This window comes from Anas platyrhynchos, chromosome 3, assembly GCF_047663525.1.
Source record: "Anas platyrhynchos isolate ZD024472 breed Pekin duck chromosome 3, IASCAAS_PekinDuck_T2T, whole genome shotgun sequence".
NCBI classification, from domain to species: Eukaryota; Metazoa; Chordata; class Aves; order Anseriformes; family Anatidae; genus Anas; species Anas platyrhynchos.
In genome coordinates this window covers 22,682,391-22,707,905 of record NC_092589.1, presented here as the reverse complement: position 1 = coordinate 22,707,905, position 25,515 = coordinate 22,682,391, and the positions used below count along the sequence as shown (strand labels likewise).

At 35.3% G+C, this 25,515-nt stretch overlaps 1 protein-coding gene across 3 annotated transcripts in view; it reads right to left on the bottom strand.

Annotated features, from left to right (window-relative positions):
- Positions 1-7,352: 7,352 nt before the first annotated feature.
- The window catches only part of SPATA17 (spermatogenesis associated 17), a 96,217-nt gene continuing 78,054 nt past the window's right edge, over positions 7,353-25,515 (bottom strand). For all 3 annotated transcript variants that reach the window (XM_027453745.3, XM_038176578.2, XM_038176577.2), the window contains one exon: positions 7,353-8,947. In XM_027453745.3, the coding sequence (XP_027309546.1) occupies positions 8,867-8,947 (81 nt within the window). In that variant the 3' untranslated portion in view covers positions 7,353-8,866. The remainder of the gene's footprint in view (positions 8,948-25,515) is intronic.

Here is a 25,515-nt window from a genome sequence, read left to right as displayed (position 1 = left end):
AAATCATATGCATGTAAACTCCGTCACAAGGTTACCTATATCAGTAGCATATGTGAAGTATATTATCATGAGAGATGTAAGTGGATTAAATACTGATGTAGTAAAAGCACCTTGTCATTTTAGCTACTATTGTACTTGAGGAGGAATCATGCAGTCTTCACTAAAAACATTATATTAAAAAAGAACTGCACTTTGGAATGTTTCAAGTATATTAAAGATTTTTAGGGGAGGGTGATTCAACATTTTTTACAACAGTTGATTTCTTCTTAAAGCATAGTAGCGATGAAGGATTAAGTAAACATATGGATATATTTTATGAGAAATTAAATATACCATCACTGTTTTCACATTACTAGAATATGCTGGGGGTTAAATGGAAATAAAAACTTGAGAACAACTGGAGCAAATATTCTTATCTTTTAACAAGAAACGTACCTTGTTGTCTTAAATGCTCAGATCACACCATTTGATTATGCATGCATAAAGTATAAAGTCGTCAAAAATCTTTCCTTATTCTCAGTGTTTGGCAACAGCTGTGAGATATATGACCATGAATAGAAATGAATGAGAGCTAAATCATGTGTTAATCATTCCCAGAACTAGGTCAAACATAAGCTCTCTCTTGATGTTTACAGACACAGCTGCCTGTCACGGTCATCCTCTTCAACTGTCATTAGACTGCAAGTGACGAACTAACAAGTTGAGGAGCTGTGGCCCCAAGTATCTATGTGAAAAGTGGTCTCAGTCAGAATTTCTGCATTCTCAGAGACAACAGTGATTTTTCAGTTCATTTCTTACTGCAGAGACACTGCTTTGAGTCACCCCACTGTAGATTTATAACTATTGACATGACAGGTTTGAATACAACAGGGACTGATTAATACCCTCACCCAGAAAAATTCTTCCTCTTCCATTTTCCTGTTTGGCATTTGGATTAAACGTTCCCACAACTTGTAATATGTGTCACTGGCTAGATTTCACAGGGAAGATTGTTTCCATGGTTCTTCCAGTCACTACTTTCTTTGCTTGTTTGCCGTGGTTCTTAAGCTTTCTCTATGGTCTTTTCCCTTTTCAACTAATTTCTTTGTTCTTTACATTTGTACAACAATAGCATGGAAGGGTGTCTGTTCTGAATAGGGCATCTGAACCTTCTTTGTGGAACAAAACCAGTCTCTATCCTCACAGCAGAATTCCCACAAAAATGTGATGGACAGAGACCCTGACAAGTCCTTACATATATGGAATTGGAATTTAGCTCCAACATCTTCCATATCTAGTTTCTATTACTGAAACAACTATGTATTTCAGTGTGCTTGCATCTGATTGCATCACTGTAAATTGCTTTGGAAACAAAGCCCAGAAATTTGGCTAGTTTAAGTAATCATCTGGACTAAAGAGGAGCTGGGGATGAAATTTAAATTTTAGAAACTGCAGTTGTCACTCCATACTTAATATATTATGTGATTTAGAAATAAACTGTCCATTCAGACCAATGGTTGCAAAATGTTCATGTTTATGTCACTGTCATAAGTGTGTTCAGGGGACTGTGAAGAAATCAGCAAGACCTGTCTGTTTTGAAGAAATGTTTAGATGTGGTTCAAAATCCACACTGACTGCTTCAGAATTCTCCATTTTCTCTGTTGTCGAAAGCAAGAGATTGATGGCAAACCAATTTTTGCCTCATCTGCAGATGGCAACATTTTGTGGTGTAGGAAATCAATACATTAATACAGGAGCTTGTATTACAGGAGAGAAAGAAATCTTACAAGACACAAATTTCTTGAATATTTAAGCTTTTTTACTCCCAAATGATCTTTAAATAGTTTCTGTCAAATGTGTTTGTTTGGTTTTTTTTAATGTCAGCATAAACTAGAGGTATGCTATGTTGCAGTGAACATGGAGCAAGTGAGAGGACAGAAAGCAAAGATCAAACACAGAAAAATGCAAGAGGGTGAATGATTCCTAGCAGGAACATAGTAATCTCATCTATCTGGCACACAGCTTTGGCAAATAGGCAAAACGGAGCTAGCAAATGTCTTCTGAAGTAACAAGAGGCCATGTCAGTCTGTTTGGCCAACATTAAAAAGAGTTAACTAAACAGTTTTATTCAAAACTAGTAGACACATGTAAGATAATTATTGCTGCAAAAAGCATAAATTATGGGCAGTCTGTCTTATATTGGTTTTACATACTATGCACACCTTAGCAGTGACTCACTGGCCCAGATTTTGGTTAAAGTATCAGTAAGAAAAACTGATAATAGTCCTGTTCAAGACAGAGCACATATACCAAGGGTACATTAATAATAATAATAAATAATAAATTAAAAAAAGATTTGCACCTGTTTTGCTTATATATAAATTATTAATATCTACAGTTCTACTCCTTCCTTCCTTCCTTCCTTCCTTCCTTCCTTCCTTCCTTCCTTCCTTCCTTCCTTCCTCCCTTCCCTCCCTCCCTTCTGCACCTTTCTACCAGAGTACCTCAGACTATAAATCTAAAACAGTGACAATGAAAGAACCATTGTTACTAGAAAACAATATGATGGAATCAAGTGAAACATTTAGACAAGGAATCATCATCACACCACACACAGCCCTACACAGAAAAAGAGAAAAGACAGCTAAACCTGGCCTTACCTTCTTTTAAAAATAGAACAAAAATAGCATGTGTTTCTAATTTGTAAGCACAGTCCTGCTTTAAAGATATAATCATTGTGGCATGAGCACACACAGCTTGTAATTACAAGTGGTCCTTACTTGTACTATGAGCAGATATACAGAATGTATAGTTGTTTTGTTTTGTTTTGTTTGTTTTGTTTTGTGTTGTTGAATAGTTTGACCCAAAATGAAAGGAACCTTAAGATTCATTGGACAGCAAAAAATAATAAAGTGTAAGAAAGAGGGTTCAGTTTGGGATAATTCAAACCTAGTTTATGTGTGTTATTGGCTGTTATAATAGTAAAATTATATGTGAGGATGCTATCATGCTACACATATAACAGCACCAGTAAATGTTTTTGTTTTTGTTTTTGTTTTTTAACTGAATGGTATACACATGAAGCCTTAGTGTTTTTTTCTTGAAGTGCCTGAGTGATTTATCTCAACAGACTACTGCACTTAGGAATTTCTTAACCAAAAAATTCTCAAAGGAAGCAGTTTAACGCAAACTCTCAATATGTCACATTTTGGCAGTGATTGCTTAATGCAGCAGTGCACTAATGAATTGCTCCACTGCATCCTCTGATCATGAATATGAATCGGAGTACTATAAACTGAACTCAATGTACTGATAAGTGACTGCATCTGATTGTGCCAGCAGCCAGATGATTTTCTCATTAATGAGCTGAACTATTAAAAGATGGAAGAATATGAAGCCAAGCCAGTTTTGCATTGTCTGAGCTTATTTGCTGACCAGTAACCTTTGTCAACTGGTGAAAGAAAATACTCCAAAATGTGTTTAAAAAACGCAGTTAAGACAAATAAAAGCTCCAAGGCCCAAATTCCGTTTCTGATTAGATGGATGTGGTTCTTTTGTGGTTGTAGTGTTTCTGCTTTAATATCCAAATTTTAAAATTAAGGAGTTACAGACATCTTCTGCTTTTCAGTCTCTATCATTCTACCAGTCTCTACAGCTGGAGACCCAGCACCTCATTCTCCTAACAGACTCCTCTATACAGAACTTCTTGGCTGGAGGGATGGGCCAAGAGGAACCTCATGAAGTTCAACAAGAGAAAGTGCAGGGTCCTGCACCTAGGGAGGAATAATACCAAGCACTGGTACAGGCTGGGGGCTGTCCTGCTGAAAAGCAGCTCTGCAGAGCCAGACCTGGAAGTCCTGGTGGACAGCAGGTTGACCATGTACCTTTGTGGCCAAGAAGGCCAGTGGTATCCTGGGGTGCATTAGGAAGAGTGTTGCCAGCAGATCAAGGGACGTGATCCTCTCCCTCTACTCAGCCCTGGTGAGGCCACATCTGGAGTATTGTGTCCAGTTCTGGGCTCCCCTGTACAAGACACACAGAACTACTAGATTGAGTCCAGAGGAGGGCTACAAAGATGATTAGAGGACTGAAGCACCTGTCGTACGAGGACAGGCTGAGAGAACTGGTCCTGCAAAAGAGAGGACTGAGAGGATACCTCATCAATGTGTATAAATACCTGAGGGGAGGGTGTCAAGAGGATGAAGCCAGTCTCTTTTCAGTTGCACCCAGCAAGAGGACAAGAGGAAACAGGCACAAACTGAAGCAGAGGAAGTTCCATCTCAATATGAGAGGTCACTTCTTTGCTGTGAGGGTGACAGAGCACTGGAACAGGTTGCCCAGGGAGGTTGTGGAGTTTCCTTCTCTGCAGATATTCAAAACCCACCTGGATGCCATGCTGTGCAATGTGCTCTAGGTGATCCTGCTCGGCAGGGGGGGTTGGACTAGATGATCTTCAGAGGTCCCTTCCAACGTCGGCCATCCAGTGATTCTGTAATTCCATGACAAGTTGCAGATACTTCTTTTGGAATACAATTAATCTGACAGAAATATTTCTGAAATTTGACCTTCTCAGGATCTTATTGAATGTCAAGCATTGGTAGGTCAAACTCCATTATTATTTACAAGCATTACCATTTTGCTTTGCTGTTTAAATGTGGTTACATCTCAGCTGGAGACAACCTTCATTATAAATCCAGAATGAAGAATCTAGATCAGTTGCATAACCCCTACTGTCAGAACTTCTGCTCCTGTATAAATGTGAAGTGTGACTTACTTTAAAAAGCAACTACAAACAAACAAAAAAAAACGTTGCTTGAAAGCTGCTGCGTCATATTTGAGCAAGAAAAGTGTACAGAGCAAATCAAAATGTGGTAAACACTCTTATAGTAATATTACCTGTAGAGGGCATTACAAGCTAAATGTTTTCCATGACAAGTGTTGAGAGCATCTTGGATCAGATCAGAAGATAGTCCTTAAATTGCTTAAATTAAGAGATTTTCTGTATTTACAACATCAGTTATGTAGGAGTCAAACAAAATTATTGGGCAGCAACACTGAAAGATCTTTAATCCACAGAGTAACTGCAGACAGATTTTGTAAGAAGAAAGGTTTCCAGATATTTTCAGATATCCCTGAAACTTCTCATGATATGAGATCCTGTGAGCAACTTGTAGCATATAACTGTTCCATTTTAATGACTTCACCTGAATTCTTTTTATAAGTGCTGTGATCCTCATTGGTGGTTAAACCCAAAGATCATCAGGACATCGACCATTAGCATAAATGTCTTGAATCCTTAGCACCTGACATGTAGGGCAGTGTATCTAGTATTGGAATAAATAACATTATTATTTGACTCTGTCAAGATCTATGATGATCTAATGTTACTCCAATAGCAGTGTGTGGCAAAGTATTAAGTTTCAGGCTTCTTATGCATTAGATAAAGGTATCTACATGGCATAGCAATATTCTGCTAATGAGATTCTTCCCAGTATCTCCTGCTTCTTAAAGGTGTTTGATAAGCCTCTTTAGCCATGCAATATGAAAATGATCAACAGTACTTTTTTTTCCTCTTTGCACATGGATTAAATCAGTCCAAATCAAAAAAATATATGTTTCTATGGCTGAGCAGCAAGGATTATACATCTACAGCTGTCCACTGAAGATATATTTTGTTATTGTAGGAATCGGCAACAAGGATGTTTTGGTATATGTATTAATATATATGTATAGTATTAGCATATAATATATATGTATTAGTATTCACATTTTTTCGAACACAATTAACTAGATTACATTTAATGAGACAATTAGAGTAACTGGTCTTTTTATTTTTTCTGAGGACTTATAAACAACTTCTTATATTTATCTCTTTCTTTGGCATTGCAGTGATTCTTTTGATTTTTAGATACTGTTGTGAGTAGTATGCTAAGTGTCATATCCCACCACATTTTGAAAGAGATACATATCCTTCAGACTCATCAAAATCCATGAGTTCATTTCAAATTTTCAGTGTTTCTTTTCCTGTGTCTCTATCTATATATATCCCATGTTATTAAAACATTGAAATGTAAGAATAGACTGTAATGTCCCTTATAAAACAAAAAGATCTTCTCTGAAGTACACACCATTCAGTCACAATTTTCTTAATAAAGAAAGCCTACAGAAAATAGAATATTTACAACATATTATTAAAAATATTTCAAGAATTAATTTTATAATTCAAAGTGATATGGTAAACTACATCAGTAAGAAAGTTAATGAAGAGTAAATTAAAATCACTTACACAATCATTTATTGATAGACAGACTGGTTACATAATGATTTCATCAAAATCCTTATTGTGATGGTCTTTATATTATTGTAGTGATTAAAAATATCAACATTTTAGCTTTAACTGGCTTAGACAAAAACTGTAAGTTTGCAACATGCAAACATTTTAATTTAAACAAGAGAGCAAAACAAAATTTTCTTCACAAGTCACTTTTACTTGCTTGCCAGAGCAGATTACCAAATAGAAAGTGCTAATCTGTCCCAGGGCTAAATTTAGCCTTCTATTTCTACATGCTGTAGAGATTCTTGTATTCACTTGCATATTATTTTCTCAATTGTCATGATGTCTGATTCCTCTACATAACAAAACACTACTGGTATTCCTGCACTATATTATTCTGAGCATCTTTTCTAAATGTAGTCCAACATGTCGAAGAGGAGGAGAAGAGAGGAGAAGAGAGGGGAGGAGTGTAGAGAGGGGAGGTGAGCTGAGGTGAGGTGAGGTGAGGCAAGGCGAGGGTGGATGCTTATTTATCTAATAAAATGAACAGACTTATTTGTGTGTCAGAAGGTTTCCAAGAAGTAGGTAGTAGCTTAGAAACTAAAAAGTTTTTTTGTTTGTTTTGTTGATTTTTTTTTGCTTGTTTGTTTGTTTTTTAACTTGTTAAGTGGAGGAAAAAGTATATTATATATATATACATGTCTTTTGATTGATATAGATTAGATATAGATATAGATATAGATATAGATATAGATATAGATATAGATATAGATATAGATATAGATGATATAGACATAGGTCAGTCAAACAATTAAAATAAATTAGAAGTGTTACTTTTAACCTTCACTTGTGCTGCAGGGTCTTAGCTATAGAGCACTATTGCAGTGCTGGCCTATATGGTAGGCTTTGTTTTGTCCTCAGGTCAGACATACTGAAAGGAAGAAAGAGAAAGAAAGATTAATCTGATAAAGCCATTGCCATTTCTAATCGGACTGATGGGAAATTGTGGTATGGAGCTCAAGAGGCAGCACAGAGTGAATTACTGTGAAGTGATGAACTACCTTAAAGCGGAAGCAATCAAATAGATAGCTCTCGCATCTAAAAATTACTGTGGCATCTTTATTCATCAACAGTTTTGCACAAGTGTATCATGTTCAATCCCTTCCACAAACAACTAAAGCACTCTAGCTACATTTGATCAGATTAAATCTTAATGGGGAGACTTAGCCAGTGAGGTGGTTGCTTCTCACTTCCCAGAATTAATTTCTCATTTCCATGCAGAATAATAAACTTTTCAAAGCTTGACAACAACACACTCCAGAAAGTAGCAATACTACAGCTCAGGTTCTGCACTTATTACTTACTATAGTGGAACTACAGTATTTTTGTGTATGATAGCCCTAAAACATTTCCATAGAACCAAACAGCTGAAACTCCATGGAAGCAAAATTTTTGACTCCTAGTTCAGAAAGTGTATATATGCATTTATACAAACCATCATCACATGGATCTTCCTGCACATTTGGAGAGAACAAGAGAATTGAAAAAAATAAAAATAAAAATTCAGTAATGAAAAGCCTAACACTGATTATCTGATACAAATACTATAATCAAATACTATTTGATCTAATAATATTTGATTCAAATACATCCAAATGATATGAGGAGAAAGCATGGTATCCTAGAAAACTCAGCAGAAAACTCCTGTAAAAATTCACTTGCATAATTTGAAGAATTAGGTTATGATTTGGTCCCAGAAAATCCTGAAGTTTTTTGAGTCTTTTAAATTAATGCACTCTGAAGATATTCAACATTTTGCAGTTCAATTGCATGCTAGCAAACACAGCAGTCAAATATCAGTTTTGTGTGCTCAGATGTGTTCTTCTTTGTTAAGCATCACATGATCATGATAAGACTGACACAGGACCAAGAGTAAACACATAGATATTAGCAAAAAAAAAAAAAAATTATTAAAAATGAAGAGGATACAGAAAAATTGATTAAATAGTAAGGTATATATGAAGCTGTTAGAAATTTAATTTTTCAGCTGTGAAGTTATATCACACACAGAAGAGCTAAAAGGCTTTAAAAAAGTATTATCCTTGTAAATAGCCTACCTAAGTTTATCGATCATATGAAGAGATGGAGCAGTACCCAAAAAAACATGTATACTAACATAAAGGATGACGAACAACAATGATGAAACATATCTAAACTTGAGAGGGAAAAGATAGATTTTTTCTCAGTGTTAATTTCACTTACAAATCTGTAATAAATACCACGTTTCTGAGTCTTTTTTTACCTTGTATCCTATAGGATTTACATTTAAATAAAAGATAGCATTTTCAGAAGTCATTTCTAAGAGCCATTCGATTTTCTTATGATAATACTGACTTTTTTTTCGAAACAACAACAACAATCTTTGATTAATGTGGAAAGCTGTATTGCTTAAAGATCAAGCAAAATCAATTAACAGTACTTCAGACGAAGCATACATCACTTTACAGAAAGAAAAATTTATGAGACATTCAGTTGACATACTGCTATGCATTTCTTGAAAAGCATTTACTGATTACTTATCAAGTGTCTTACATTGTATAGTTTACAGAATGATTAAACTATTTGTCCACATCTGGAATAAGTTTTTCCAAACTTCTCAAAGAGTACAATCGATGGTGACACTGTTTGAAAGTCCTAAAGAAATAAAAGAGAAACAAACAAACAAACAAACAAAGTGTTTAGTTTTCATGGCTTTACATTTCATTTTTCATAGTACTTTAAAGCACTAAATATTGTCTTCTGGTTAAATTTCATTGTATAAATTAGAATGTAAAATATGAAAAATAATGAACATATGAAATGCACATTTATGCATAGGAATTTGGAGAAGAAAACAATAATCCAATGACTTAATTGCAAGCAAATATGTACATCAAATGTATTTCTAAGTACCTATAAACACTGCAAAGACTTCCTGCCCCACAAACCAGATTCTATAGTCTTTTTTGACTCATGGTATATTAAATTCTGTTCTCTGTGAGAAACAGGTAAGTTAAAGACAGCAAGTTACTCTCACAATATTTTAACTTTTCTATCTTGGTTGAACTTAAAATGCAAATATAAAAATAAAATGAGAAAGGGTTAAAAAATAATAATAATAAATTAAAAAAAAAAAATGACAATGGAGCTGTGGTAGAAAGAATACAGGCAGGATGATTTCCAAACACTTTTTTTTTTCAAAGGAAAAGTTCTTGGTTCTTACATTGATTTTTTTTATTTTTTTTTGTAATGCAAATGCTTACAAATATGAATTGATTAAGGGAAATATAAGTGAACCTGTGCCTTAGAGTACAATGAAAATACAAATCACAAACAGGAAAGACAAATAAGATAATTATCCTAAATATTATTTTCATTTAGCTATTTACTAATAAATCATTGTTTCAATTGTAGTGAACAAGATTAGCAAGACCTCTGTGAAAGTGTTTCATGGAAACACAATGAGTCATTTTATAATGGTTGGTGCCATGACTGGATGAAAGCTAAAATTAGTACTTTCTCAACACATTTCACAATTTGAAATGTTTGGTTCTCTCTCAAAAACAGAATTAATTTTTTTTTCTTTTCTGAAAGAAGACATAAAGCACAATTATCATTTCCTGGATACTTTAGACTTACCTAGATCACAGCCCCCTGCCAGCTGAACCTCCATAAGCAAGCAGCTATTATTTCTTGTAAGCTCCCTGCAAACTCAGGCTCACCTAAGTTTCATCTACACTGCATATTGCCAAACCGTGACCATATTATTTCTTAAATCTCAACCTTAAAGTTGTTTGGAGTAATTCCTTCAACACTCTATTGCATAATTATTAAAATAGCAAGGTAGGCATTCACATTCAAACTGAAATATTCCCTATGCAGTATGAAAATGCCCCATTCTTTTTAGAAGATTTAATTTCTAATGTATCTTTAATGACTTGTACCTCACATTTTCTTATCCAACAGAAATAACCTATTTGCATATCTTTACATTGTACCTTAAGAATGGCACAGAATTTCAATTTTCATTGTGTGTTTGGCATCGCAAGCACCTTCTTAATGCAGGGGAAAAAAATCCATATAATTATTATAAGTGTTGTTATAAATTTAGCATAACTGTAAATAGTTGTCTTCTAAAGTGAAGCTAGTTACATTTAGTTTAGTAAATTCACTGGGCTAACATTTGTTATTTGAATGGGGAAAAATAACAAAACTCATAAAGGAAGCTCTAGTTGGAGAGAAAGCAAACAGATAATACAGCTATAATTTAGGATCAAATAACAATTCAGAGAAGAAAATCCTATTATTTATTTTGAAAATAGGAAATATGCTTCTTATCTACATGCAGGACAGTGAGGTACAGTTTAACAATTTGGATAAAAGTAGATAGGGTGAGATGAAGAAACTAGTATACACCCCCAACATCAGGATAAAATCAGGAATGGTGAGTCTGAGCATTGAAGAAGTCTACATTTGCTGGAGCAGACGGCTTTTGCTATTAGGATGCCTGGCCAAACAAAAACAATTGGCTGCCAAAATTAGCTCCTTGGGACGATTTAGGAGCCTTTGAAGTGAACAGTTTTTTGAGCTGGAACTAAGCCCAGGTCCAGCTTCAAACTCAAATCAAGATGACAAAGAGGAAATTTTCTGTGCCACACGCCCCCTCAGTGTAAGATTACTTTGGGTTGGCAGCTGTACTGTTTATCTTGTTATTTAAAGCTATTTCACTAGATACTCACAACTGAGCATTTAAACAACTGGCTCTGATTATGACGACAACAGTTATGCTTGACCACATTTAGGAAACATCACACAGTCTGATGGATAATGAAATTATTGCTGGCTTTACAGTTTGACTAATTAAAGAAGTTTATAATGAATATGAGATGAATGCTGCACGAAATGCACAAAAAATACAAATATATTTTAGGAAAACATACCCAGTCATTTTTGTATTTAAAGATACAGGTTTTATTCAGTTTTGAGTGGTGTAAGAAATTAAAGCCTGAAAATACCACTTAGCCTTGCAAGATCTTTCTTATAGCACTGAAGAGAGTCTATCCCATTGTATCATTGTAGCAGCAAAGAAGGGAAAAAAATTGGAAGTCAGAATCTCATGTCTGTAAAATTTGATAATGAAATGTAGGTTCAGATCCTCCAGCAATACACTGAAATGCACTGCTTTTTGGTTCTGGTACACTGATATATCGAGCCCCAGCAGGATCACCTGAAGTTTAAGCTGATTGCTACAGGGTATAGAATTTACAAAGTAATACAGATAATTCTTTTGAAGCTGCAAGAACAAAAGTTGTGAATGTAGAAAAACAGGCTCCTTCAACATTATTTTCATCCTGTCAGTCCCTCATTGTTGGTAGCTGGAATGAATTAGATTACAAATACCAATTCCCATGTATTGGTGAAATAGAGTTTCTCAATCTCAAGATCATAGGAGTACAGAGCTGACTCTTATTGATTTTTTTCCACAGTGCATTCTCATATTGTACCATATAATTCTCAGCATTGGAGACCTGTAATTCTCAGAACCTGAGAACTACTTTTAAATTCCCAAAACAAGTTAATGCAACACTTCCTTTTTAAACTTGTCAAGCTTTGAGTCTTTTTACTCTATCAAATTGTAAGTGACTTAATCTAACTGACAAAGCTTAACAAGACCTATGGACCCTTTACATATATTTGACTACTTGACTGTCATGTATGCTCATCAGTTCCAAACAACGGAGTAAAAAAGGTGACATAAAACCACCAAAGATTTGTCTCAATTTGCACGCTCTGATGTCATAGATTTGACATGTCAAATGTTTATACAGTATCTTTGAAATGTTATTACTAAAGCAAATTCTAAAGAAATTTTGCATCTGATTATGTGGACATACATAAATACAAACACAACGTACAGACAAAAACAACAGGGGCAAACCAACCAAAGCTTGTAGAGCTATACATGCACGTATGAGTATCAGCTTAAAGGACTTTAAAAATTGCCTCATATTTCTGTTGATGAATTTGCACTAAAAATGTTTCTTTCCAAACAGTCTTGAGTGTATAGTGCAATTTCTTGTAATATAAAAATTCACTTTGGAATGAGTTAGGAAGTATCATCTTAGAAATGTAATGAAGTGGAAAGTCAACTACTTCAGTCCAAAGTAGGGAGAGGCAAACGGCAGCAGCATATCCACTCACATATGTTAAGTCCAGAAAGCATTGTTACAATCATTTATACACACTCCTCTATACACACTTCAGATATCTTTCTACAGCAAATCTATCGGGTACATAATAATTACAAAGCTGATAAGCACATGACAAACTTGGAACAATAAGCTTACAATAAACTAGTTTCTGCCTTATAATCTCGCATAGTTTTTCTCTTTTTTTTTTTTTTTTTTTTTTTTCATTTTGTTGAGTATTTTGTCCATTTTGGGGCCCCTCACTATAAGGATATTGAGTTGCTTGAGCATATTCAGAGAGGAGCAACAAAGCTCTGAATGGACTAGAAAACAAGAGTTATGAGGAGCAGCTGAGGGAATTTGCGTTGTTTAGTCTGGAGGAGAGGAGGCTATGAGGACAGGAAAGCTCTGCAGAGGGATCTGGACAGGCTAGATCGATGGGCCATGTCCAGTTACATGGCAGTCAACAAGGCTAAATGCCAGATGCTGCACTTGGGTGATAACAACCCCATGCAGTGGTATAAGCTTGGGGAAGAGTAGCTGGAAAGTTGCCTGGCAGAAAATGACCTGGGGGTGCTGGCCAACAGCCAGCTGGGCCAGCAGTGTGTCCAGGTGGCCAAGAAGGCCAATGGCATCCTGATCTGCACCAGAAATAATGTGGCCAGCAGGACTCTGGAAGTGATTGTCCCCTTGTACTTTGCACTGGTAAGATTACACCTTGAGTATTGTATTCAGTTTTGCACCCCTTACTGCAAGAAAAATAATGAGCTGCTGGAATATCTTCAGAGAAAAGCAGTGAAGCTAGTGAAGGGACTAAAAAACAAGAAATATGAGGAGCAGTTGAGGCAACTAGGATTTTTGAACCTGGAGAAAAGAAGGCTGAGGGGAGACATTATTGCTCTCTACAGCTACCTGAAAGGAAGTTGCACCGAGGAGGTTGTAAGTTTCTTTTCTCAAGTGACAAGTGACAGAATGTGAAACAACAGCCTCAAGTTGTGCCACAGGAGTTTTAGATTGAGTATCAGGAAGAACTTCTTTACAGAAAAGCTGCTTAGGTTGGAGCAGGCTGCCTAGGGAGATGGTGGAGTTGCTATCAGTAGAGGTATTTAAGAGAAATACTGATGTAGTGTTTAGGGACATGGTTTAGTGGTGGAGTTGGTAGTGTTAGGTAATGGCTGAACATAATGATCATAAGGGTCTTTTCCAGCCTAAATGAGTCTATAATTCTATGATGAAAGACGTATGAACACAGCACTAAGGGGAATGGTTTATTGATGGGGCTTGGTAGGTCAGGTTCATAGTTGGAGCAGATGATCTTGAAGGTCTTTTCCAACCTAGATGATTCTATGATTGTATAAATAGAGATCTGGTTACACAAATTAAAATTGTTGCATACGGTTGTATGAATGTAGAGTTCCTTCATAGGTTAGGAAAAGTAGCATGAAAAACTGCTTCAAAGATAAGTTGTGTAACCTCTCTAAAGGAAAGTATTACACAGAATCACACAGAATTTTCTAGGTTGGAAGAGACCTCAAGATCATCGAGTCCAACTTCTGACCTAACACTAACAAGTCCTCCACTAAACCATATCACTAAGTTCAACATCTAAACGTCTTTTAAAGACCTGTAGGGATGGTGACTCCATCACTTCCCTGGGCAGCCCATTCCAATGCCTCACAACCCTCTCAGTAAAGAAGTACTTCCTTCAACCTAAATTCAACCTAAAACACCCCTGGCGCAATGGCAGCCCATTCCCCCTTGTCCTGTCACCAGGCGCATGGGAGAACAGACCAAACCCCACCTCACTACAGCAGTATTATCCCTGTAGTGTTGGTTCAGAGCACAAAGTTCGTTTCTGAGACAGTCTAAAAATATAGAAAATGTGGTATGATTGCATGATGTCAAACATGATGTCATGTGCTATGCAATGTTAAAACAATCCATGCAAAGTTTGGATCTCAGAACTTTTTTTGAGTGCTGGGATATCTGTTGCTCCTGTAGAGACCTACAACTGTACGTAATTTCTGTTAGGAATCAAAGGCAGAAGGAATAACTGAAAAGTGGGCACAGCTGTTAGAATCATAGATTTATCTTCATGCTACTGAATAGTAAAAACAGGGAACAAAACTCACTTTTCCCTAATTTGAAATCAATATCTACAGATAAATTACAAGATTTTAGAAAATTCAATGAGAAATTCTGAAAAACAAGCAAACAAAACAACAAAAAAAAATGCTGTAGCAATGTCCGTAGTTTATGGCAGGCACTCTGTGCCATCTCACTTTTTCCATAATACTAGCACAAAGCTCATGTGCATACCTGATTTGAAAATCAGGCAGCACTGCCATTGTACAGCCATAGTCTACAGCCCTCTCTGTTTAAAACTAAGCAGCCATATTTAAGTATTCCCTATGATCCTAATTCTTGTAATAGTAAAATTAGAGTTTTAAATTGAACTGTCATTGTAAGCCTCTTGACCTATTAACAGGCACAGAGGTCTATAACAAGGAAGCAAACTAGAAATGGCAAGTTGTTACTCAAGTGAAACGTTGATCCAGCTAACTTTTATTCTTAGCAAATTTATCAATACTGGTTAACAATACTTCCAACTATTACAGGGCCTTCTGACATGACAAAATGAGTGTAACAACCCATTCTGTCAATACAACACAAATGTCATTTCAAGTGCTCAAAACCCACTAAGCTACCCTAAAAAAGATTGATTTATCTGCTCCAGTGTTTCTTTGGGGCAAACTTTTCTTACAACTGAAACCAATTAGTGGGCCTGGCACTTGTAGTGCAGAATGTAGGTCAGCATCAAGTAATAAAAAAGTATTGACTTTTCCCTGTCTGTAAGCAGCATGAAAGGGGTGCCATGGCCTTGTCGTATATGAAAAGAGCTCCATTAATTTCACTTATTTCAACCAGGGCTGTCAAATACTAATGCTTCTATTGCACTTTTCACACAAAGTACATTGACACCAATCCTGGCCCCAGTGAAACAAGTTTACAATATTTCAGTTAGTGAAAGGGGTAGTATAATTTTTAATTCCCTGTTGTACATTAAGACTCTTTAAGCAGCATTGCTCATAAGACCTATTGAGAGATATGAGCTGGGACATTAATAATGGCTTCTTCCCCACGGGCAACAAAACCTATTTCTTGTGCATAGCTTCAATAGCTAATTAGACATAAACTTCAGGATATAGTTTTTTGGCATAGCTCTGTTTTTTTGTGTTTTTTTTTTTATTGTTGTTGGTGGTGGTGGTGGTTTTTTGGTTGTTTTTTATTATGTTGTTGTTGTTGTGGCTAGTGGGCACAGATTGCCAGTTCTGCTTTCCAAAAATGAGGAATAGGTCTTCTGTGGCTTAAGGCTATACAATTGAAAAGCTAATGTGTTAACCAATTAGGTCAACTAGCCCCATCAAAAAAGAGATAATAACAAAAGCCTGGATCATGCCTTAGGGACTGGATCTCATTGTGTCAGTGCAGAGGTATTGACTTGCAGAGAAAAGCATGCTTAATCGGAGATCCCTGAACTATAGTAGACAAGTGACCACTGCTGTGATGAAGGGGGTAAAGTTATGCCCTTCCCTACTTCAGCCTGTCAACAAAGTACAGGCAGGAAAAGCAAAGGAGTCAGCATCTTCCCACTTGGACTGTCTACTACCATAACCTATTCTAAACCCACTACACTATGTTCTTTTGGGTAAGTGCAATGATAAAAAAAACAACACAGTGTTTCCATGAAAACTTGGAAAACATCATCTCCATATCATGTTGATCAACACAATAACAGTCAAACTGACCTAAGATGTTATGAAACTGTTTCCCTCCATTCTCGACAATTTCCCTCCTAAAATGTTTTTTTTTTGTTGCTGTTGTTGTTTTTCTTCAATTGAAGTTTATGATTGTTGAGGGCTCTGAGTGTGATGTCTAACGCCTTCCCTAATTATCTCCTGTGAATGCAAACAACATCAACAACAATAAAACTCTTTGATTTAAAAAGACTGGGTGACTATGGTAGAAGACAATTTTATACTTGCTTTAATGACTTTGTAAGAGCAAGTCTTACCCTTTGAATCAACTTGCCATTAGATCTCAAGATAAAATGATATTGCATAGACATCATAAAAGGGAACTTTATAACCTTCTGTGTTACACTTACATCAGACAAGTTTTTTTTCTACTCGTTAGTTTTAATCTTTTATTGACATTATTATAATGTGTTGTAAAAACAAATCAGAAAATTATGTTCACAGTAGGAGATCTAACAACACCATTTTAATATCCTATCTTCCAAACAGAGGCAGAAAAAATTAATTGCTATATAATTTATATAAGAAACATTTAATTATTATTATACTTAAATTTTCATGGAGCTTTACAATTACTACTGGCTTTTACACTTTAAATCTTTTGGAATTATAAATAATGAAACCAAAATCAAACACAGTTTGCCAGAAATTATGAAATGTTCTGGCTCATGAATTCAAAAAAACACGTCTGATAAACATACAGGTTTTTCATACTTCCTGTATGATATGTCCAGTATGAACAGCACAACAGTCTATGCTTTTCTGTGACAGTCAAACATGGAAATTGTAACTCTATTCCTCACTTCCTCTAATATTCTGAGGAGGAAGCATTCTGCTACTAATCTGGGCTCGCTGAAGTTTTCTTTCTTAGCTTAGCAGGTAAGCTGCATTAATTGGTGCTTTAGAGATAACTGGCTAATGCAAGACAAGATCTAAAACTTTTTGTTCTTCTCATCAGTGCAAGGTAGGAAAGGGGAGGAGTTCTATCCTTGAAAAGAGTCTATTTCTGCTCATATATGGTTAGAAGCACCTCAAACAAAGGAAGAAAAGCATATCCCAGTATACCCTTCCATAGTGGCTAAAATTAAGCTATGGCATGATAGAAAGTAACAATCCTTTTGAGAACACAATGGTTTGAGCCATTCTACAGAAAAACACAAACATTACTGAATGAACAACATATTTTTCAATATCTGTGTTTATTAAGGATTACTTCATACCCTACTGTGCTTTCTCACAAGCAAAGGCAAGTTATTTCTTGTCTTTGATAAAAGTTTTGTGTAATGAAGGACAAAGAAAAAAATGAGAAGTATTTGGTCCAATTAATTATTTTTCTTAAGTTTTGTTTCTCTAAAATTAATCTGGGATCTGAAGCAAGCTTGTCCTTTTTGTCATGTACAGTATAACCAGCAATGAAGATTTGTGATCTGAATTTGCATTCATTAAATTTACTTAGTACCCTACACTGACTGCAGTTGCCCAATAGGAAGGAAGGGTAGAATTCCCAACTATACCTTCTAAGCTCATTTAGTCCATTTATGGATGACCTGATAGCCAGACACTTCCTGGTTCTCCCTCCCAGACATGTTCTAGCTCTGTGATGCTTAAATATATACACATATGAATTCTTCTTTATAAGTTACTATGTAGATAATGAGTTTATGTATGTATATACATACATAAGCTAATTAATGAGAAAGAATAAATAACCTTTATGTAGACACTTTTCAGGTACTCTTAGACATATTCAGAGTCAGTATCAATATTATAAGTATAGTTTGCTACACAAAGTTATAGTGCATGTGGTACTTTGTTCAATGTTATGAAACAACATCACCCAAATTCTGTTCTGCCTAATGTCTGCATTTGAACCAAAATTGCTAAAGATAATATTATATTTTTTTGACCTATTCTATTTTTTACAAGTAAATTGAATTAAGAAAGCAATGTGAATTTCTCCTCAAGCTATTTCATACTTGGATACCCTTGAACTTTACTGAAACTGGGCTAAAAAGCAAATGTGCACTTGAAAATAGTTGTTAGTACTCAGAATCCCAAGAGGTGTTTATTTGCTATTGTTATGCAAATCTCTACTTCTTGCAGGGTGTTAAAAAACTATATATATTTTTGAAGAGGAGAGTAGATGTTCATCTTAATTTAAGATGCATAAATAACATTTTATTGGGTATGAAAATACACTGATGAGTAACGTATAAAGTTATGAAGTTACTAAATCTGAGATAGAACTACACCTAAAACTACATTCCAATGTACAGAAAATGTACAGAGCTTTAAAAGCATCTGACGAAAATTAAAGGACACAGTTTTATTATAGTGGGCATATTTTTAAAACTATTCCTTATCTTGTCCATCACACACATTCTGCTAGCAAGAGGACATGCACTAGAAAATAATGCACTTAGGGATGAGTATCTTGACTTATGCCATTTATAAGCTGCCCCTTTCATTGTCTAATCTGTTCAACCATAACATTCTGATTCCAGTAGAAAATTAAGTCAGTGCCAAGCGCTGACTGCCAAGACAAACTCAGAACCACTTTTAACCTGCTGGACTATATCCAAAAGATGTTTAACCTGCCAAGATCAAGTTGCAACTACCTCTAATTTGCCAAAATCATGCCACTAGGAATTAAGGAGGAAAAATTTTGAATCTAAATCTCATCAGAAAAAAAAAAAATATATATATATATATGTATATTATATTTTACTTTAGTTATAAGAAAAAAAATGTATATATGCTTTTAAAACTTTACAATAAACTGGAAAAAAAAAAAAAAGAGAAACTTTAGACTTTAAAATTTCCTTAGATTTTTAGGAAATCTTGTGTTGTACAGAGTAACTTCTAGCATATTAGTAAATATAGTTTGTTTTTCCAATATCAACATGCACTAGATATTTCTGAACATCTCTATTATCAGATATATTCAAGGTTTTCAGACTCAAATTCACATTTTGATGCAAATTTTTTGAGAGAAATGAGTCTCCCACTTTAGTAGGAGTACTTTTAATACCTTAGCACCTTTATAAGTAGCAACTGAACAATAAGATTAAGCCTAACTTTTTATTATATCATGTGTAGGATCAGTGTTTTTATATGGTACATCCAGCCAAGTATGCAGTACATTTTCTTATATCTCACTCTGCATAGCAAGCATCAGAAATGCCTGAAAACCTTTCTAAATTGAGAGGATATACTGTACTAGTAAAGCAAGGATTTAAAGCAACATTTCTCTATAGTAACACAGAAGGACAGACTGTCACAAATTGTTATTTAAATGACATTTCCTTCTTGAGAAAGTCTCCTCATTTGTTCATCTAATTACAGTTAATTATATTCAGTTCTTAGTTTGCCAGTTTCTCTAAATACAAAAAAGGGTTGGTATTCACTTAGCTCAAAGATATTTACTTGAATATGTAAATGAATAACGTAATGAATAATTACTTCAATTTCTGGGAAGTATATTTGGAAAAACTTCCAGTTCTTAGTGATTTAGGACAATTTACATAACTATAGGTAAAATATTAAGTGAGAAGGGACAGGTACAGCAATTATTTTTTTTTTCTCACACAATTCTTACAAGCATTTTGTCCTAACTTCAAATGAAAAAAAAACAGAACTTTTACAGAGAGAAAAAGGTTACTGAAGTGAAGAGCTCAGCCAGCTCTTTATAGAAAAAGGAGAAGACTGGTTCATCAACACAATGTATTTGATCTTTATAGTTTCACTAAACATAATGATGTTATTGGAATAAGGATTTTTTTTTTTTTTTTAACATATTGGTGTATATAATCATCACACCACAATACTTGTTAGGAACTGAGTTTACACTATTATCATCTGAGAGTCTGCTATACTAGTTGTCTTCATCTTCAATTGATAAGAATTGGCAATCGCAAGAAGGATCCCACTAGATGGTAAGTTAGAAACATGAAAAGCATTTTTGAAAGTTATGTAAAGTTTAGTATAATTGTGTTTCCCAGCTGCAATACTACTTTTTGCTGAATCATTTTTATACTTGTCTTTTATGCTCCACAAGAAAATAAAAATAAAAATAAAAAAATAAAAAATAAATAATAATAATAAAAAAAAAAAAAAAAAAACAAAAAACAGTTTAACAGGGATTTCAACCAACTCTGTTTTTAAGGAGAAAAAAAAAAAAAGTATATTTAAAATGTAGTGTAAAATAAAGTTACTTATTAGATACTCTGTACAACATGGAAAATTAATGATTGGTGAGCTCTATAGCCACCTAGTGTGAATAAGAGTGCAATTGTATATATCATATTGCTTTGTTATAGAATTTGTGTATGATTGTTTATGAAAGCAACTTTTAGCTTTAACAAAAGAAGTAACTTGAAAACAACCATCTCTATTCAAGAAGAGAATATATTCTTATTTTGGTGACATCAAATGAGTTCTATAAAAGCTAAATTCACTCTACAACAAAAACTCTGCCTTCTCAGCTTACTTTCTCAATTACTCTTTTCACAGAGCATCATTTAACTTGATCAAAAGCTTTCTCTGTATCTGGGAAAGGATGTGCTAAATACTGTGCTACGTTTCTCACTTTTTTTTTTTTTTTTTCTTTGAATGCTAATAGAAATATATTATGGCATAATAGAGACAAGTAATGAAGTATGTACCAGTACTTCAGAGATAAGAGTGCACAAGACTTTATGGGTCTAATTCCAAGCATACACTTCCTTGCACAGACTGCTGCCAGAGCCCTTTGCCAAAATGCTCAGGGAGGTGATGTCTTCATGCCTGTTGGAGCTATAAGAAAGATGTGTCCACTGTCATGTTCCATGCAGGGTGTACTTTTTCTGGATGATATTTAAAGGAACTTGAACAAAATTCATGGCATGTCAGAAAGAAGAGTAAAGATGTCAAAGAGGGTTCCTCATGGTGATGAAGGTCTCCTGCTCCTATTCCTTGCATTCTCATTCCAAAAGTGGATATGATTAGTCAAAGGGGCTTACAGCAAAATAAACATTCTTTTTTCTCTCAATGAATTACTTTCCTGTGGCACACTCCAAGTTTCCTGTTTTGTGAATATAAGCTACCTTCAGAAGAAACTGAAATGACAGAACAGGAGAAAGAGGACTTTCTCACTTTTTATGCAACTACTCTGAAGATCTGCTAACACTAGGAAAACTAGTCATCTCCTACCCTGTGTTCACAAATGCTATAACTAATCAATAGGTCCTAGGCTAATATCTATTGCCTTTTCTTCCCCATCTTTTATTTATATAAAATAGCATATTTTTGCATGTCTTTTTAAAAATTTTCAGTACTGCTTACTCTCCTTTGTAAATCTACTGGTTCCTTGGTACAGTTCAAGGAAAAGCATCAACATCAAAGATAATTCACTCGTGCCACAGGTTTGTTTTGGCACTGACATGAAACTAGTTCTGCCAAATATCACATGATTAAGACATTTCAGGGAGATAAACATTTGAGATATATAGAGAAACAAACATTATTTTAGTTTCAACAGTGCTCAGAGAAATGAAATGAATTACAGTTATTAGCACAAATTCAACAAATAGATTGCTTAGCACACTTGAATTAAAATCATGCTGTCTTGGTTCTGATATAAATACGTGTCATATATAGTAAATGTGACAACTTGTGCAAACATACTCTATGGTAGTATGTATGCAAAAGTTTATTTCATTTTTAATCTGTATAACTTCAAAACCAAATTCTACATTCTGCTGTATATGCTGAGGAAAGAATTTAGCATTATAATTTCTTTAACATCTATGCCTTTAATGTCTATGCAGAACTTTCAATGTATAGCTGAATACTATTTTATCTTATAAATGAAAATGAAATAGGAATTTTTGAAATGTTTCATATGCTAATTTATTCATTGATGGTGTACTAGCAACATCAGTTATACTGTAAAGTTTCCCATACTTCTTTGAGGATTTTGGATTTGACCTGACATGCTGAAATACTTTGAATAGCAACACATTTTGGTTTTTCTGCTGCCAAAGGCTTGGGCATCTGCAAAAACTACAAATCATGACAAACACTTTGAGTGATATATGGAGGACCACAATCCACTAGGAAATAAGCTAAGACCAACTCATTCATTTCATTTAGGTCCTTCAGTAGGATTTGAACCATCCAGCCCACAAACCATGTCTCATGAGATTGCAGTATACATCCAGCCCACTGTAATAATGATTCATATACATATATGTGTATGTGCTTTATTGCTACCTTTAGCTGGATTAAAAGCAATATATCAAGTTTTATATTTCTGCCTCTTTTATTAGCTTTCTAGCACTTGATCAGCTGATAGAGGTAATAATGAAATGTTGTGTTGTTTTTTTTTTTAATAAACTGGAGTTTGTAAGTCCTGTCCTGAGACTGTAATATTTCAAAAAATAGCCTAAGCTTTGGGGAAAAAAACAATTACAGAAACAGCATTAAAAATGCCAAGCACTGGGCAGAAGCAATTCTGGATCAGTTTAAAAAAGTGATTGATGAAACTCTAATCTGAGCTGAAGGAACAGTTTCACGACAAGCTGTGACCATTCCACACACTTCATTAGCTGCCATAATTAGCCTGGTGTTTCAATTTGTTAGAACTGGTGGGGACAATTTTACTCAGAATGCAAACATCAAAAAACAGGGTGCCTCCGACTTCAGAAGGGACTGATGAGAAGCTTTTCTAGTCTCTGTTAACTGAAAGATTAATTACAGCTGATGGGAGGCTGTACTCTGATTGTCACTCTGTCTATGTGCATTACTTTTAGCATTAGAAGAAAGACATGGTTGACACTGCACTGCTCAATCAAGCAGCTTCACATTAGTGTACAAAGTCTGTTAATATGCAGTGTTTTTATTGTTTCTCTTTCTTTTGTTTTCTAAGTTTGAGCCTCTCATACTTAACAAGTTACACTCTGAAAAAGCAGGGTATTCAGTTGCTAACGATCAATGTTTCTCACTTATACTGCCATATACAGTATACTTCATATACTTCATACAACTACAGGTAAGAGAGATCCTAACAAAACTCAAGGCCATGGGCTGGAAATATTGTTAGTTCCTATTATCATAGTCAAAATGTAAATTCTTACTCAGATAGACTCATTGTGGAAAACAAAAACAGTACAGTTAGGAAACAGACACTTTGTGCATCACAGTTTTTAGCTTAACCTATGTACCTTATCTGCTGTTACCCCTGTATATTAACTCAGAGCTTGTAAGGTTGTTTAAATGAAAATGAAGCCTGAATTTGAAGTGCAAAGGTTATTCTTGAATAATTCCATAACTCTCATTCTTGAATATTAACGCATGCTAATACACTTGTTCATAAATAACTCCTTATGTGGTTATGCTTTTCAGTTTCCATACATATTTTATGTTAAGATGAACAGAAACCATAAAGTATGTAGGAGAAGAAAGAACACAGTTTCTATTCTTGATCATGGTGGAACATCCTTTTAACTTGTGTTTGTAAAGGGCATTTTGAAAATAGATCTTCATTGGCATTAAATGAATAAATACTGAAGTGTATTCCAAAGTGAATAACATATTACTATTAAAATGGAGCAAACAAGTCCAGAGTTGATTCATGATCTAAATTTTAAAGTAGCAGTAGCTGCTTATGTCAAACCATTAAGACAAGCAGCGGTCTTACTTGCAATCTCTCATTTACTCCAATGCCAGTGCACAAAACTATGCAATTTTACTATGATTTTTCCTTACTCAGGTAATGTAGACTATTCCAAGATTCTAGAGCACCATAAGAATCTAGTACATTTTACTGCACTGAATTTTACTGTTCTGAGAAAAACCTACACTTGCTCTCAAAACAACAAAGACGTCCAGCCTTTCACTCAGCTTGGGCATATACCTGACATAACCTATTATTTGGAGTAGCTATAGGCATTAAAAACACCATAAATTGTACAACTATTCAATCATAATAGATCACTGCTATGAAAGATTTCATTCAACTACCATTTCAAGATGTGACATTCTGCACTCCTAAGTGTGCCTGTTGCAAGAAGCCAGCAGAATGTGATTCTTAGACTTCAATTAGTAAACCCAACAGCAATGTGCACTTAACGATGAGATTTTAAAAGTGTTTTTTTTTCTTCCCTGCAAAGATGGGTAATATTATTTCTAAGGAATAGGAAGCAGGTTGCATTTATCCATATATTGATTATATTAATCACTGGCCAGATTGTTACCTGATGAAACAATTAGCCTAACTCCACGAACATACCTTTTCTAAACAAGCATTGAGGTTCAGTCCTAATATCTCAGAGGCATTTTTGAATACTTATATAGGTAATCTCAATCTTAGAGAGTTGTGAAAAGCTTTGTAACTTCCATTTCAACTCTATTTAGCCATCACAACCAAGCTAAAGGTGGATTAACAAAAAAGCATACTTTTCCATAGAATCATAAAGGTTGGAAAAGACCTCCAAGATCATTTGGTCCAACCATCCCCCTACCACTGATATCACCCACTAAACCATGTCGCTAAGCATCCAACCTTTCCTTAGACCCCCCCAGGGACAGTGAGTAACTCCACCACCTCCCTGGTCAATTGTTTCCAATGCCTGACTACTCATTCTGAGAAGAAATTTCTCCCAAGTTCCAACCTGACCCTTCCCTCACACAACTTGAGGCCATTCCCTCTAGTCCTATCACTAGTTACCTGAGAGAAGAGGCTGACCTTCAGCTCCCCACAGTTTCCTTTCAAGTACCTGTAGAGAGCCTGTAAAGGTTTCCCCCAAGCCTCCTCTTCTCCAGACTAAACAAGCTAGAGAAACCAGCTCCCTCAGCCATTCCTCACAGGACTTGTGCTCCAGGCCCTTCACCAGCTTCATAGCCCTTCTCTGGACATGCTCCACTCCAGGGCCTCAATGTCCTTCTTGTAGTGAGGGGCCCAAAACTGAACACAGCACTCAAGGTGTGGCTGCACCAGAGCAGAGTACAGGGGGACGATCACCTCCCTGCTCCTGCTGGCTGTACTATTCCTGATACAAGCCAGGATGCCTTTGGCCTTCTTGGCCACCTGGGCACACTGCCAGCTCACATTGAGGTGAGCATCAATCAGCACCCCCAGATTCTTTTCCTCTGCACAGCTTTCCAGCCACTCTGCCCCAAGCCATTGCATGGGGTTATTGTGGCCAAAGTGCAGGACTCGGCACTTGGCCATGTTGGT